Source organism: Rattus norvegicus, chromosome 1 (genome assembly GCF_036323735.1).
Source record: "Rattus norvegicus strain BN/NHsdMcwi chromosome 1, GRCr8, whole genome shotgun sequence".
NCBI classification, from domain to species: Eukaryota; Metazoa; Chordata; class Mammalia; order Rodentia; family Muridae; genus Rattus; species Rattus norvegicus.
In genome coordinates, this window is record NC_086019.1 from 6,059,912 (window position 1) to 6,075,108 (window position 15,197).

The 15,197-nt window shown below is 40.7% G+C and overlaps 1 protein-coding gene across 16 annotated transcripts in view; it reads right to left on the minus strand.

Moving 5' to 3' along the window:
• Stxbp5 (syntaxin binding protein 5) overlaps positions 1-15,197 on the minus strand; it is a 152,791-nt gene that overhangs the window by 57,174 nt on the left and 80,420 nt on the right. For all 16 annotated transcript variants that reach the window (XR_005492948.2, XR_005492935.2, NM_178346.2 and 13 more), the window contains 2 exons: positions 4,454-4,608; positions 3,218-3,290 (listed from right to left, as the gene is read on the minus strand). Coding sequence is in view for 14 of the 16 variants with exons in the window: in NM_178346.2 (NP_848036.1) it covers positions 3,218-3,290; positions 4,454-4,608 (228 nt within the window). In the remaining 2 variants the exon portion in view is untranslated. The remainder of the gene's footprint in view (positions 1-3,217; positions 3,291-4,453; positions 4,609-15,197) is intronic.

The window sequence follows — 15,197 nt, forward strand, 5'->3', positions numbered from 1 at the left end:
TCAACCACAGACATACCGTGACTGGGCTGAGAGAGTCATGAGCAGAGCACACTCGTGTCTTTCTCTGGGGCACGAGGGCTCACTCTGAGGGAGCCGCCTCACAAGGCTTCCCCACCCAGTGGGATGAAGGAGAAGAGGGCCTGCTGCTCCAGCACGCTCGCCTGCTCCCTGGCTGCTGGGGGGTGGTGAGCCCAACAGCTGAGGATGCTATCGTCCTGCTGCCTAGTGTGAGGCCACAGCAATGGACAGAACCCTGTCACACGTTCTTTCTCAAACGTTTTCTCTCGAGCATTTGTCACACTGGTGGGAAGTGTGACAACGCGTTTTACCTCAGCAACACTCCAAATCACTGTTACACTTTTCATGTTCTTTGGATATGAGATCAGACACACTTCTGGCGAGCCATGAGGTTACCTCATTTTATAGACATGCAATTAATTTATCAAAATAAACAATGCTTTAAAATCACTAAAATATTAATGTGCTTAACACTAAAAACACGGCAATGCTTCTTAGAATTTGTCTACTTAAAGTATCTTTTAAAAGAAGTAGAAACTAGCTGAGACACTTTAAAAGTATAAAATGGCTACTCTGTATATATCAATTAATTTGTCCACTGCTAATAATAAATACTAAAAATAAATGTCAATCACATCTAACTTTACCCCTAGGCAAAAGATGAAACACATACAAAAAAGAGCAGTAATAAAAATCAACTTTCTTCTCTTAATAAAATATCTTCTCTTCTGCTCCAAGGATATAGTATCTCGCATATCTAATTGACAGTTCTTCAAAACTAAAACACCTTCTCCTATTTGATTTGAATGGTATTTTTCTTGATTTAATCATATCTCAGTAGGGATCATGTGAAACAAATTCCATTATTAAAATGAATTATATAATAGATGAAAAAATGAAAAATACCTTAGTAATATTTTTCTAGGGCTGTCATAGAGTTATTTTTCGAACAGTCTAGTGTAAAAACAAACAAACAAACAAACAAACAAAAATCCTATAAAAGTAAGAACTACAAGTGCCAGCCTGTAAGCTGAGATGTGCTCACAAACAAACCCGGCCGGCCAGCAGCACCTCTCACATGTGCTAGGCTTCTCACCCTTAGTCCTGTTCACACTGGGAAAAGTGCCCTGTGCGTGTGGATGACGTGTGCTTGTCTTTTATCCACTAGATGCCAGTAGCATCCCACCTAATAAAGCATCTTCACAGACACCGCTCAACAGTCCCTGGGGACAGTAAGTAATATGGTGGTTCCCTTCACCAGACAGAGTACTGCTGACAACAGGCAATAAGTAGAGAAAACACCAGGAGTTCTTACTAGGAGCTGTGACAGGGTAGGGGATTATAGGTCAGACATGCCTGTAGAGTAGGAGAACCATTAGCCACATGGAGAAAGCTGTGTGGATTCTGATGACAGTGAAACAAGTGGAGGGCTCCACCTGCCAAAACACTGTGTAAGATACGAAATGTGATCTATTACACAGAGTGCTGCTACCCCATACATTAAGGCCAGTGTGGACGAGAGCAAGAGAGCAGCTTAGAAAGAACACCCACTATCTTCGTAAGGTAGCAGGTCGAGTTGTTAAAACAACAGTAGCAGCCAGCAGTTTAAATTGGAGTAATACAGAACACGACGTAGGTTATAATTAATCTGTCTGGGCTCTGGCACAATACATCCCAACAGAGTGACTAGAGGGAGAAAGACTGAAAGGGTCATCAGAGGTAACCTGATATGGGTCCATTTGGACAAGCATTTTATGTATGGCTTCAGCATGCACAAGCATGAAGCAAAAATGTAAGAAACTGAAGAAATTTGAGCTAAGTAACAAAAAAGCCACAATTCATTACACACAGGGAAGCTGGACTGGTGCCTACAGGAGCCTTCATCTCTATTTACTAGTGTCTTTGGTACCAGGAGGTCCTGGTCATGCTCCCGAAGGAGAAGCATAAACACCAATCCAGCCACAAACCCTTTGATCTACAATGGGATCCTGCCTGAAATATATGTTCAGGCAATGGTGGCGGCAAACTGAGAACAACTGCAAAGCATCTGCTTTGACTGAAGGCCCACTACAGCGAATAGAACCCATGCCTGACACTGCTCGGGTGACCCGGCCCTGAGGTAAAGCCACATAGCAGTAATAAAATGACCCCTCATGACATGCCGCTGTTCTCATAGATCAGCCATCATCAGAGAAGCTTCCTGTTGCAGCAGATGGGAACAGATAGAGAGACCCACAGCCAGACATGATGGGGAGAACGAGAGACCATGAACACTCAGCCCTAAATGGGATGTCTCCATCGAGCCCCTCCGCTCAGGTCTCAGGGAACCCCATGGAAGAGGGGGCAGAAAGAGTAGGAGGCAGAGGGGTGGAGGGCACCAAGGAAACAAGGCCCTCTAAATTAGCATGAAGGGTGCGCCTGTGAACTCACAGAGACTGGGGCAGCACGCACAGGGCCTGCACAGGTCTGTGCCACATGAGATCCAGAGCTGGAAGAAGAGGATATGTGGCCCAGCCGCTAAGCCATATTAATCACTAAGCAGCTGCCATGAGTCCACGGCCAGCAGTGCCTGTCCTCAGTGCCTGCCCATGCTGGGTCCTCGTCCCCGGTGTCATGGAAGAGCACAGCTTGCCCTTTGTATTTTAAAGTTATTATTAATAATTGTATCTCATTTTTATTTGTATTATATTGATATATAATTTTCCTTTTCTCTCTTTACCCTAAAGTGTTTTGAGTTCTTATTATGGCATTTAGTGTAGTGTTTCTATGGGATACCCGAGTATTCGAACAGTGGGTCTCTGTGTCTTGTACCTTCTCTTGGGTTCTTACTCTTTTCTTTGTTTGTTTTCTTACTATATTTTATTATCTTCCCTCAGAAGACTTTTTATGTTCCAAGGAGAGACAAAAATGGGTGGATCCAGAAGGGAGGAGAGCTGGGGAAGAAGTGGAATGGGGAAGCATAACCAGGATTCATTAAGTGAGGGAAGAAACTATTTTCAATAAAAGAAAAAAAGAAACTAAAATCTAGGATATCCATTATAATCAATACATTTCTGATTACTAGAAATGGGGATCTGGAACATTATAAAGAGATCATGTTTGTAAATGTAAATGTTTCAGCAGAATGCATTTAATGCCATGCTGAATGAGATCTTGTGGTTTCCCACACAGTAACAGAGCTGCCCACCAGCGTCCTTACCCATTCTGTGCCAGGTCTATCAGCACTAAATCCTTCTCCAGGAGAACAACCACAGCATACGGCTCCTGAAAATCTGGAACACGAGAACACTGCGTGAACAGACATCCAAACTCCAGGGGGCAGCCCCAGAAAACAGACATCTAGTTGAGCTCCTTGTTTCAATTTCTTGAGTGCTTAGCATTTTGATGGGCCCAGGACAGTTCTATAATTGATATATCTTGAGGAGATGAATGTACAAAATACTTCATTTGAAATTCTTTTGTATTTGTAAAGTAAGACAAGAACCCCAAAGAAACTTTTTTTTTGATATTACATTTTCAAGGATGTGGCAGAGACACACAATTTAATCCTGATCAGTATCATTTAGAAACTCAGAATAAGCTGATCAGAGTTTGTAATCTTTTTCACATTAGTTAATACATGATTGTTTTTTTTTTTTTTTTTTTTTTTGGTTCTTTTTTTCGGAGCTGGGGACCGAACCCAGGGCCTTGCGCTTCCTAGGTAAGCGCTCTACCACTGAGCTAAATCCCCAGCCCCAACATGATTGTTAATAACTACAAAGTGAATTATATCTTTGAATATTTGAGATCCAAATGTAATGTTCGAGTGCATTCTGTGTTAACCTGTCCACACCATGGTGCCCAACTGCCTGATCAGTATCAGTCTAGATGCCGTCATGAAGGAATATTTTAGAAATGACTACCAGTTTGGTAACTGAACAAAGCAGTTACTCTCGGGACGGCAGCCTATCAGCTGAAGGTCTTAAGAGCAAAGACAGCTTTCCCAACAAAGACAGAATTCTGTGTGAGGCTTAAACCCTGAACTCCTACCCGAGAGTCCCACATGTTTCAGAACCATGACTTTAACTCATTCTGGACATTTTTTAGACTGTTAGTCCTACAATCCTCCATCCTCCTATACACATACCTAGTGCAATCCTTTATATGTACACACATATACCTATACTGGATTTCTCTGAAGAAATCTAGGAAAATACTGTCTTGCAGAATTTAAATTGCTCATATCCTCAGTGTGTCTTTGAATGGTAATTAGTATTAATGTACAATATGGAAGAGAAAAAGTGTACTAAAAAAACCCCATCAGTTCAAATAAAGTTGGCCATGTTATGAAGGCAGAACCTCTTCCCCTAAAGCTCTAGGTCAGTGTCATATGGAAACCCCTTACGACAGCATACGTCCCCTTTGAATGTTAGTATGGATGTACACTGAGTCTTACCATTTGGATATGGCGTTTCACAGAGTGTGAGAAAGTCGACAATTGAATAGTCCATTTCCAGCACTGCCGTGCTTTTCCCATGCATCACTGTTAAGCAAGGTCTTCTTCCCACGGTATCATATGATAAGCCTCCCGACAAAATAATAAAAGGTTCCCTGGAAATGAAAACATAGTATGTTTGCAAGTATCTGGACAGACACTGTTTCTTCTGCAGCATCACATAGTTATTCAGTGAGTATCCTCTAAAAAATTATATATCACATAGTGGAATAATTATATATAGAATTTTTAATGTGATTAAATTCAAACCTACTTTGCTGGAAAATTAAACTACAATAAACATGGGCACGGGCCACACTTGACTATAGAACTTCTTTTGGTCCTTGTTTTATTTCCTGTGCACAGTCACCATAAAGGCTTCTGGAAGTTTCTGAGTGGCTTCTACTTTGGTCCTAACAAAGCCACTCAACAAATGTTTCCAAGAAAGTCTCCCAGCATTAGGTTGCTATAGTATGTAACACTGACTTTTCAAGGATAAGGCAAGAACTGTACTAATTACAAACCACGTTTGACAACTGGAGAAGAGCCATCAGACATTTCCTACAGGCTTTAATGTTTTCCAAGAATCTCCTGTGTTAACATTAAAGTCCTACACCACACATTCTGTGGGCTGTCTGCCTCTGTAATCTTTTTGTTTCCAGTACGTAGCACTACACCTGCCCTGGCTACCATAACAGTCACCATGGAAAGTATATGATTTACCTACACCTGTGTTATAAAAGCTGCCCCTAAGTGTCTTTTCATATACCACAATATGGGGACACTTCGTTTTTATCCACGACTTGATTTGATAGTCCTTTGTATGAAGTTATTTAACATGTAGCATACAAATCATTCTAAATTGCCTACATGATTTTTTAAGATAATCTTTTTATAAAGTGTACATATGAGTGCAGGTCCTGGAGTGATCCAGAGAGGACGTCACACTCCCTGGAGCTGGAGGATAGGCTATCATTAGCTTCCTGATATGGGTGACGGGAACCAAACTGTGTCTTCTGCAAGAAGAGTCTGCACTCTCAGCTGTTACCCTCCATCCCCAGTCCCTCACTTGTGAAGACACTGCAAGGCCCACAGATTCGTTTTTCATGACATCATCCATTTCCTTCCCATTTGTGGAACTTTCAAGCTTCAAATCTACCGTAAGGATCACATGAGGACATCTAAGGGCAACAGGGCCAGGTCTGGCGCTCAAGCACCTGTATTTCCATCTTTGCTCTCATCTCCTGCAAGGTGGACTCCAACCAACACGCTCCGCAGAACACCCTTAGCAAGCATTACCCATTGTAACTGTTGACGTCATCAAACCATCACAGTCACACATGGCAAGACTTCCCTTATAGAGCAGGTACCAAAATACATACACAGTAAACAATACAAAATGAAAATTAAAGCCTCGAACTATTCTTATATAAAACAAGAAAACACTCACTAAAATTTAGTTAGATTGGCAGCTAGTTGGATACCTTGTAAGTAAATATAGTATTGTGACAAATAATGAAATGTTTTTCTTACTCAGGCAACTTATTTTGAGTATAGAAAACGTGAGGGAATGAAAAGTATCTCTGTTTCTCTAGATAATGGTTTTGTACAATTCCACCCTCATTTGCTTTATTTTCTACAGTACTTATGACTGGAAACTAATTTATTTTGCTCTATTCTCTACCTCATCAAAACACACTGTCCATGAAGCCTTTTTAAAGAATTATGTTATTCACTGCTTTATCTTATATTTTTGGTTGTGAGCCTAGCCTTTAACGGCTGAGCCCTTTACTGCTTTATCTAAAACAGTGCTTACCACACTAGGAAAGGTTACACTGTCCTTCAAATGCATTAACAGGTTATGTTTCATTAAACATTTTCTACCTATTATTTATATTCATTATTAATGTGGTTTAGAAATATTACTTTTCTGTCTAAATTCCAAAAATACAATTTCAAAAATTTATCCTGAATAAAACCACACTCGTATAGCCATTGTTTCAAATTCTCATCATTGGATGGTTATCATTTAATCATTGTACAGTTATCATCATAGTGAATGGATACTATTTAATTTTCTTGTACTTATCACAACACAAATCCATCTCCTTTCTTCTTGGCCAGTACTATAACATACAACTAAATTAAAAAAAAAAAAAGAGTTGACTGGTGAATAAATATTTGTCAAATGTTTACAGAGTAGGATCTGCGGGTAGTTTTTAGAAGTGGTATTAAGAATTGTATGTAAGTATTTTTTTTTTACATACAATCAATAAACGAACAATGATGTCAGCACCAAAGGTATGAGTAGAGAACAGCTGGCTGCATTACAGTGCCCAAAGCCATCCCGGAACACTCGTTTAGTTAAGTAATCTGTTCACACAGGCTTCTTTAACACTATGGCAATGAGCTGAGATTATTCTTATAGTAGTTTCTTGTTGCTGTTCTGTGACTGCCCAAGATCTATTTTGTTCCTAAAAGTGAAGGGAAAATGATGTAGATTTAAAGGCAGTTGAAAGGAACGCCAACTGACTTGTCACCAAGTTGTATCCTATTTCCTGGTTGGTTGGTTAAACCTGACAATAATGATGTCTTTTCCTATGCTGTATGCTATTCTGCTGTTTGTGTGGCTACCAAGAAACAATCATCTAACTTATGAAACTCCAATTAAGTGCACTATACCAAAAGCTTAAGGAGAAAATATTAGCTCTCTACCACAATGATTAGTTGTACAAAATGATATACTTCAAAGATTTAACTCTACATACCATGATCTGTAAGTTTCAGAGCTGTACCTGGCATTTGGACTTCTAACAATTCTGATGACCTAGACTATTTATAGGCAATCTATGAATTATGAAGGTGAAGATATTAAACAGAAAGGTTAGCCTTTCAGATGGTATGAGGCATTCTAGAGGTGACATAATTTTACTCTGTAACTTTGAGAAGAATGCTAGGGTACTCTGTACCCAAAACCCATGGGGGAGAGAGCTGGACCCCAAGAAGTACTGACAGTCCTGAGAGTTCAGAGGAGACAACTACTTCTGCTCATATTCCTGGCCAAAGAAGAACCTGTCTAGTGTCCTCTGTGCTATCTGGGAACAGGAACCTAGTAAGTATGTATTATTTGTTTATCTCCCTGGTGCATTGGCCTTTAGACTGCCAATAGAAACACATAAGGTCACAGACTTTCTGGAAAACCACTCTCCATACTTATTCAATATAGTACTCATAGTATACCTAAGTGACTCCAAAAGTTCCACCAGAGAACTACTAAGCTTGATTAAAAAAAACTTCAGCAAAGGGACGGGATATAAAGTTAACTCAAACAAATCAGTAGCCTTCCTCCACTCAAAAGATAACCAGGCTGAGAAGGAAATTAGGGAAACGACACCCTTCACAATAGTTACAAATTACATAAAATACCACACACATAGTGTGACTCTAATCAAGCAAGTGAAACATCTATATGACAAAAACTTCAAGTCTCTGAAGAAAGAAATTGAAGAAGATTTCAGAAGATGGAAAGACTTCCCATGCTCATGGCCATTTTGTCAAAAGCAATCTACAGATTCAATGCAATCCCCATCAAACTTCCAGCTCATTTCTTCATAGAGTTAGAAAGAGCAATTTGCAAATTCATTTGGAATAACAAAAAAACCAGGATAGTGAAAACTATACTCAGTAATAAAAACTTCTCAGGGAATCACTATCCCTGATCTCAAGCAGTATTACAGAGCAACAGTGATAAAAACTGCATGGTATTGGTACAGAGAAAGGCAGGTAGATCAGTGGAATAGAATTGAAGATCCAGAAATGAAAGCACACACCTTTGGTCACTTGATCTTTGACAAAGAAGCTAAAACCATCCAGAGGAAAACAGATGGCATTTTCAACAAATGGTGCTGGTTCAACTGGAGGTCAGCATGTAGAAGAATGCAAATCAAACCATTCTTATCTCCTTGTACAAAGCTCAAGTCCAAGTGGATCAAGGACCTCCACATACACTCAAACTAATAGAAGAAAAACTGTGAAAGAGTCTCAAACACATGACTCATGCTCTAAGATCAAGAATCAACAAATGGGACCTCATAAAAATGCAAAGCTTCTGTAAGGCAAAGAAAACTGTCATTAGGACAAAATTGGGAAAAGATCTTTACCACTCCTACATCTGATAGGGGGCTAATATCCAAAATATACAAAGAACTCAAGAATTTAGACTCTAGAGAGCCAAATAACCCTATTAAAAAATGGGATATAGAACTAAACAAAGAATTCTCAGCTGAGGAATATCGAATGACTGACAAGACCCTAAAGAAATGTTCAACATCCTTACTCATCAGGGAAATGCAAATCAAAACAATCTGAGATTCCACCTCACACCAGTCAGAATGGCTAGTATCAAAAACTCAGGTGACAGCAGATGCTGGCGAGGATGTGTAGAAAGAGGAACACTCCTCCATTGTTGGTGGGACTGCAAACTGGTACAATGACTCTGAAAATCAGTCTGGAGGTTCCTCAAAAAAATTGGACATTGAACTGCCTGAGGACCCAGCTATACCTCTCTTGGGCATATACCCAAAAGATGCTCCAACATACAACAAAGACACATGCTCCAATATGTTCATAGCAGCCTTTTTTATAATAGCCAGAAGCTGGAAAGAATCCAGATGTCCTTCAACAGAGGAATGGATACAGAAAATGTGGTACATTTATATAATGGAGTACTACTCAGCTATCAAAAACAATGACTTCATGAAATTCATAGGCAAATGGATGGAACTAGAAAATATCATCCTGAGTGAGGTAACCCAATCACAGAAAAAAACACATGGTATGCACTCACTGATAAGTGGATATTAGCCCAAACGTTCGAATTACCCAAGATACAATCCACAGACCACATGAAGCTCAAGAAGAACGACCAATGTGTAGATGCTTCAGTCCTTCTTAAAAGGGGGAACAAAAATATTCATAGGAGGAGATATAGAGACAAAGTTTGGAGCAGAGACTGAAGGAAAGGCCATTCAGAGTCTGCCCCACCTGGGGATCCAGCCCATATATATACAGCCACCAAACCTAGACAATATTGATAAAGCCAATAAGTGCATGCTGACAGGAGTCTGATAATAGCTGTCTCCTGAGAGGTACACCCAGAGTATGTCAAATACAGAGGTGAATTTAGCATCAAACTATTGACCTGAGAACAGGGTCCCCATTGGAGGAGTTAGAGAAAGGATTGAAGGAGTTGAAGGGACTTGCAATCCCATAAGAACAACAATACCAACCAACCAGAGCTCCCAGGGATTAAACCAGTATCCCAAAAGTACACATGAACAGACCCATGGCTCCAGCTGCATATGTAGCAGAGGATGGCCTTGTTGGGCACTGATGGGAGGAGAAGCCCTTGGTCCTGCCAAGGCTGAACCCCCCAGTGTAGGGGAATGTCAGGGCAGGGAAGCAGGAATGGGGAGTGGTTGTGAAGGGGGAACACCCTTATGTAAGAAGGGGGAGGGCAATGGAATAGGGGGCTTATGGACAGGAAACTGGGAAAGGGAATAACATTTAAATGTAAATAAAAATATCCAATTAAGAAGAAAAGAATAAAAAAGAAGAAGAAGAATGCTAGTACACTCTCTGTGAATGGCCTTGGATGTCAACTAGACCATCACTTAAGAGGATATCTGAGTTAGGGAGTTGTCCAGGCAAGTTTTCCAATTTGACTGGATTTAGTTAAGAAGCACATCACTGTGTGCACATGCTTCCTTCATTTTATGACCTCTCCATACAGCTTGAGGACAGCTTTAGCTGTGACCCCCGTAAGAACCCTTTCCTACTGAAAGAACCACAAAGCTACACCTCACCTACGTGATTCACCCAGTGTAGGTCTATGGTAACCTCTATTTTCTGATTCCAATATGTTTGAGTGTTTGTGCGTTGGGGAATAAACAAGTGTTCTCACATCCATTCTACCCATGCAGGTGACGTACCGGGGAACCAGTCTTAAGAAGGCAGAGAGATGTGCTGGCTGCAAGAGCAAGGTCAAGCCACTAACATGATGACAGATGAAACAGACAGCCAGGATTAAGGGAAGATGGCTGTTCTGAACTCACTTCCATGCAGGAAAACATTCGTTAAAAAGTAAAAATATTGAGTATTGAAAAGATCCTAAGTAGGGAGACAGCTTTGTTTGAGGAAACAAGGTGCCACAACATCACTTGAGGTGTTCATGGTAATGGGATACATGGCTCTGGATCCAAAATCCAGGCTGTGCTCCCTGCTAGGGTCTATGGTGTTAGCCATAACCTTTCCAACCACAATTTCTTGAGTTGGGTTTATATAATATGTGGAAAGTTCTACAGTTTATTTGCCTAATCCTATTTTGGAACAGTTGAATCAGTACTTCTCCTGCCTCTAAAGCTTGCCTTGACCCATCCACTCTCACGAGGAGTCTTTCTTGCATGTCCTTAAGAAGTTCCCCCACATCCTGACTCTGAGTAACTGCCAGTGTTTCTTCATCTTCCCCCAGTATTCTCTGTTACTCTAGACCCTAGCTAGGCCACTAACATATACAGAAATGTGAAACAGTTATGTGAAAGACATCTTAAATACTACTAAAGGATAACACTAAGTAACTCCCACGCTCTCCTCCTTCCCTGCCTGGGGCATGATCCTTGGGCTCAATCACCAGAGCAAAGAAGGCACAAGGAACGGAAGACTCAAGAGAGACTCCTATGAAAGTCCGGACCAAAACTCACACTACAGCTAAAGAAAGTCAAATAAGTAAGAGTCAAGCAGTGAGTGGCTCTGCCTTAAAAAATAAGAAGACACATATAAATAGTAGTGAGCATACAGCAGAGCTACTTGCTGTGGAAGTAAGAGCTTTGTGGAAATGTAAGTTGCAGGTTGATAGTTAGCCCTCCTAGCGGAGTATGGGCCATAATTAGCACCTATGATGTTCATTAATCAGACATGAAACTCTACACTGTCAATTTCATGTCATTATCTACATTACTAACTAGTGTTACTCATCTTGTACATCATCAACACCTGCTTTCAAATGGAAAGCACAGTCCCATTCCATAGAGAACACAGCGGTCTCTACTGCAAATAGAGCCTAACCAGCCTAACCTGGGTGGTCTGGTGGAAATAGATGATCTTATATCGTCCATCAAAAAGTTATGCTTACTTTATTTTGTTGAATATATGATAATAGTAAATAGACTTGTGACTAAACATGTTTGGACAAGTGACCCTGGAAGGTGTCACACCCCATTCTTCATTTTTGAAATGATGTTTACTCTGTATTAATATACAGTTAATACTTAAGCTTTGTACTAAAGAGATTTTCTGAGTGCCAGTAAAGACTCCAGATATAGATTCTTGAACAACGTTGGAACCGTTAAGACTCTGTAGATTGAAAGAGCAATGTGTTTTACACAGAGATGAATGGAGGTAGAAGGTCGTGCTTTTCAGAGTTGCCACTGTGGTCCGCTCTTCTCAAGCCAACGGGGGAAAACCTATGTCTGCTGATCTAGGTTGTCCACTTGACAGCATGCAAACTGCAGCTGTGGCTGTAGGGTGTCTGCAGTGAGGCTCAACTGTTGAGTTACCTCCCCTGGCCTGTGGGGCACGGGGGCGGGGTGCTGTTCCTTAGGTGCTAGCCCTGGAGTGAATACAAGTGAGAGATGTGCAGAGTACGTTCACCTCTCGTTCAACATAACCACACAGTGCGCTCTGGCTCATGCAGCCAGAGTTCTCCCTTTCCTAGTCAGGTCCCTGAATGATGACATGCATACACTCTTAAATGGGAATCATAAGTCCCTCTTCTCTGAAGCTGTTTCTATCAGACATTCTGTCACAGTGAGACGGAGACAACAGAATGCATACCATTGTTTGTTTGGTTTGGTTTCATTTGCGATATCTATCACCCAAAACCTCCTCAGTGTTTCAGAAAGAGCGTTCTTTCAGTCCTTTGGATCCACTCTATGACTTTTCCAAATCTTCATTTTTAGACTCTGTAGTTTCAACATCCCTCTCTATGCTCCAGTATTTGTGTCAAGAGAGACCTTACATAATTTAAAATAAAAACAAGAAATCAGGTCTCTTAATCTTGGGAAACATGTCTGACTTATATCTACTTTGAATTCAGTGAATACATGTCCTAAGCCTGGATTTTATATTTTCCCATATTTTACTTAATCCCTTTCTTTTCAAATGTGTAATATTATGCTAGAAAGTAACATTGTGACACACTACAGACACACTTCATGCTTCCTGTTCCCTTTATCCTCCCTTTTGACTTCTTCCCTCTCCTTGCTCATTCTATGTTAACTTCCTATAGAAGTTTAAATTTAGATTCTACTTATAAGAGAAAATGTGAAATATATGTCTGAACTGGGTTATTTTGACTCCCATTAAAATCTCCAGATTCATCCATTCTCCTGACATTGTCCTAAGTTCATCCTTCACACTGAATATAATTCCATTGTGTATTTTCTCCTCTGTTGATAAACCTTTAGGCAAGTTCCATAATTTAGCTATTGTGAACAAAAGCAACCTATATGGGTGTGCAAGTCTGTTAAACATTTGTTTTTTGGATTGATTTTATTACTTGACAACTTCACACACACACACACACACACACAACCACACACACACATACACAACCACACACACACATACACAGACACACACAGACTCACACACACACAACCATACATACAACCACACATACACATACACACAGAGATACACACAGACACACACTCACATATACAGACACACACACACAGACACACACACACAAACCCCCCCACAACCACACATACACAGACACACATACAGACACACACTCACATACATATACACACAGACACGCACATACACACACAACCACACACAGACACACACAGACACACACTCACACACATACTCACAGACAGACACACACACAGACACACACAGTCACACACACATACACACATACACATACAGACACACATACTCACACACAGACACACACAGACACACACACACACACACACTATTATGAATAACCCACTGTCCATGCTTTCTTAATTCCCTCTCACTGTACAAATCCATTTCCCAGATTCAGGACTTGTTTTCATTCTGTGGCTCAATTCATTAAACCATCTGTGCGAGCACTATGGCACCTGATGGGGTCACTAGTTTGTGCACAACTGAAGGCAATGACTTACCTCCCTGTATCTATCAGTCAGATGCAATTCAGTGATGATGTGGAACCCCGCCTTCTGCCTGCTTCCTTCCTCCATCCCTCTTGTCTATTGACCAATATACTCGTAGGCAGATCCAACCACCTCAGGCACCTACAGCTGCTGTGCACTCATGACTGCAGTGCCTATGTCTTACCAGAAGACAGGTTTTACTGTGTATCTGTGACTGGCCAGAAACTCAGCATGTTCAAGAGGCTGGCCTCAAATTTGCAGTGATCAGTGATTTTTCTATCTCTGTTGCCCAAACAGGATTACAAGTTGTGCCTGACTTATTCTTTGGATATATATCCCAAAGTGGTATATAACTGAATATTTGATATTGATTTCAAGTTTATATTTCAGTTATGCCCATTAGGCATAAAGGGTCCACTTTCCTATATCCCTTTGTCAGCATCTGCTGTTCTATGTATCTTGAAAATAGCCAGGGTGTAGGGTGGGTAGGGCTTTAAAGTGAGACAGCTGCTTTCATGCCTCATGCTTGCATCAAGTTTAATACTTAAACAGATACATGCAAACATTAAATATAACTGCATGTATAAGTCTTAGAACAGAAAACTGAATCTCCCGAGAACATATTTCTGAAGAATCTAAAGAAGAAAGGAGAAGGGTCCTCACTCCTAGGATGACTTTTAAGCAAAGAGAAGAAAACATTCAAGTCCCCTGAGTGGATGCTAACAATTCTTCTCTAAAATCTCACGATTTGCCTATAGGAAATGAAGCAGCAGCTGGGCAGGGGCTAGTTTAAGTATTTCGATCTACTCAAAGAAGAAAGCCTTGACTCAAAGGAAAATAAGCTCTTGTTTAATACATTGAATGTTTTATCCCAGGTAGGAGACAGTAAAGGATGAACCTACCGGTCACATCGAATAGTTCACACAGAAGCCTACCAAAGAGCAGTGCACGGCTTTAAAATTTCCACTTCAAGTCTGACAGGCCATCAGTGCTGGCTGTGTAGGGAGACTGCAGCAGTAGCTCTGTCCAGAGAGAGGCAGCAGGCGTCCACACTGAGGACAGAGGTCTGGGCTTGCCCCTTTGTTTGCAGTGTTTAAAGACCTCACTCCATTGTGCCATAAGCACATATTTTTTTTTCCTGGTTTGCTTCCTGTTTTATCTTCTGCTGCTGTTGTTTTTGCTCTTTTTCTTTTTCCCGTATTTTGATTCTTTTGTGATAGAGTAAATGTGACAAATTGGTGCCTGAGGCTTTTGTAATGCAAAAAGGTTTCTTACCCACTCGCATCGCAGTTTATTATGTGCCGGGTAATGTGTAACTTTCCTGCATACACGAGCAACTCAGTAAAGTCATCACATCCCCTCTACATGTATATAAAGATGACAGCCTCTAAGCCCAAAGCAACCAATAATTCTGTGTCAAAGATCATATAGTGAGGGCTTCCAAGGCCAACAGAGCGGATGTTGTCAATGAAATGATTAACAGTTTCTGAATTGAT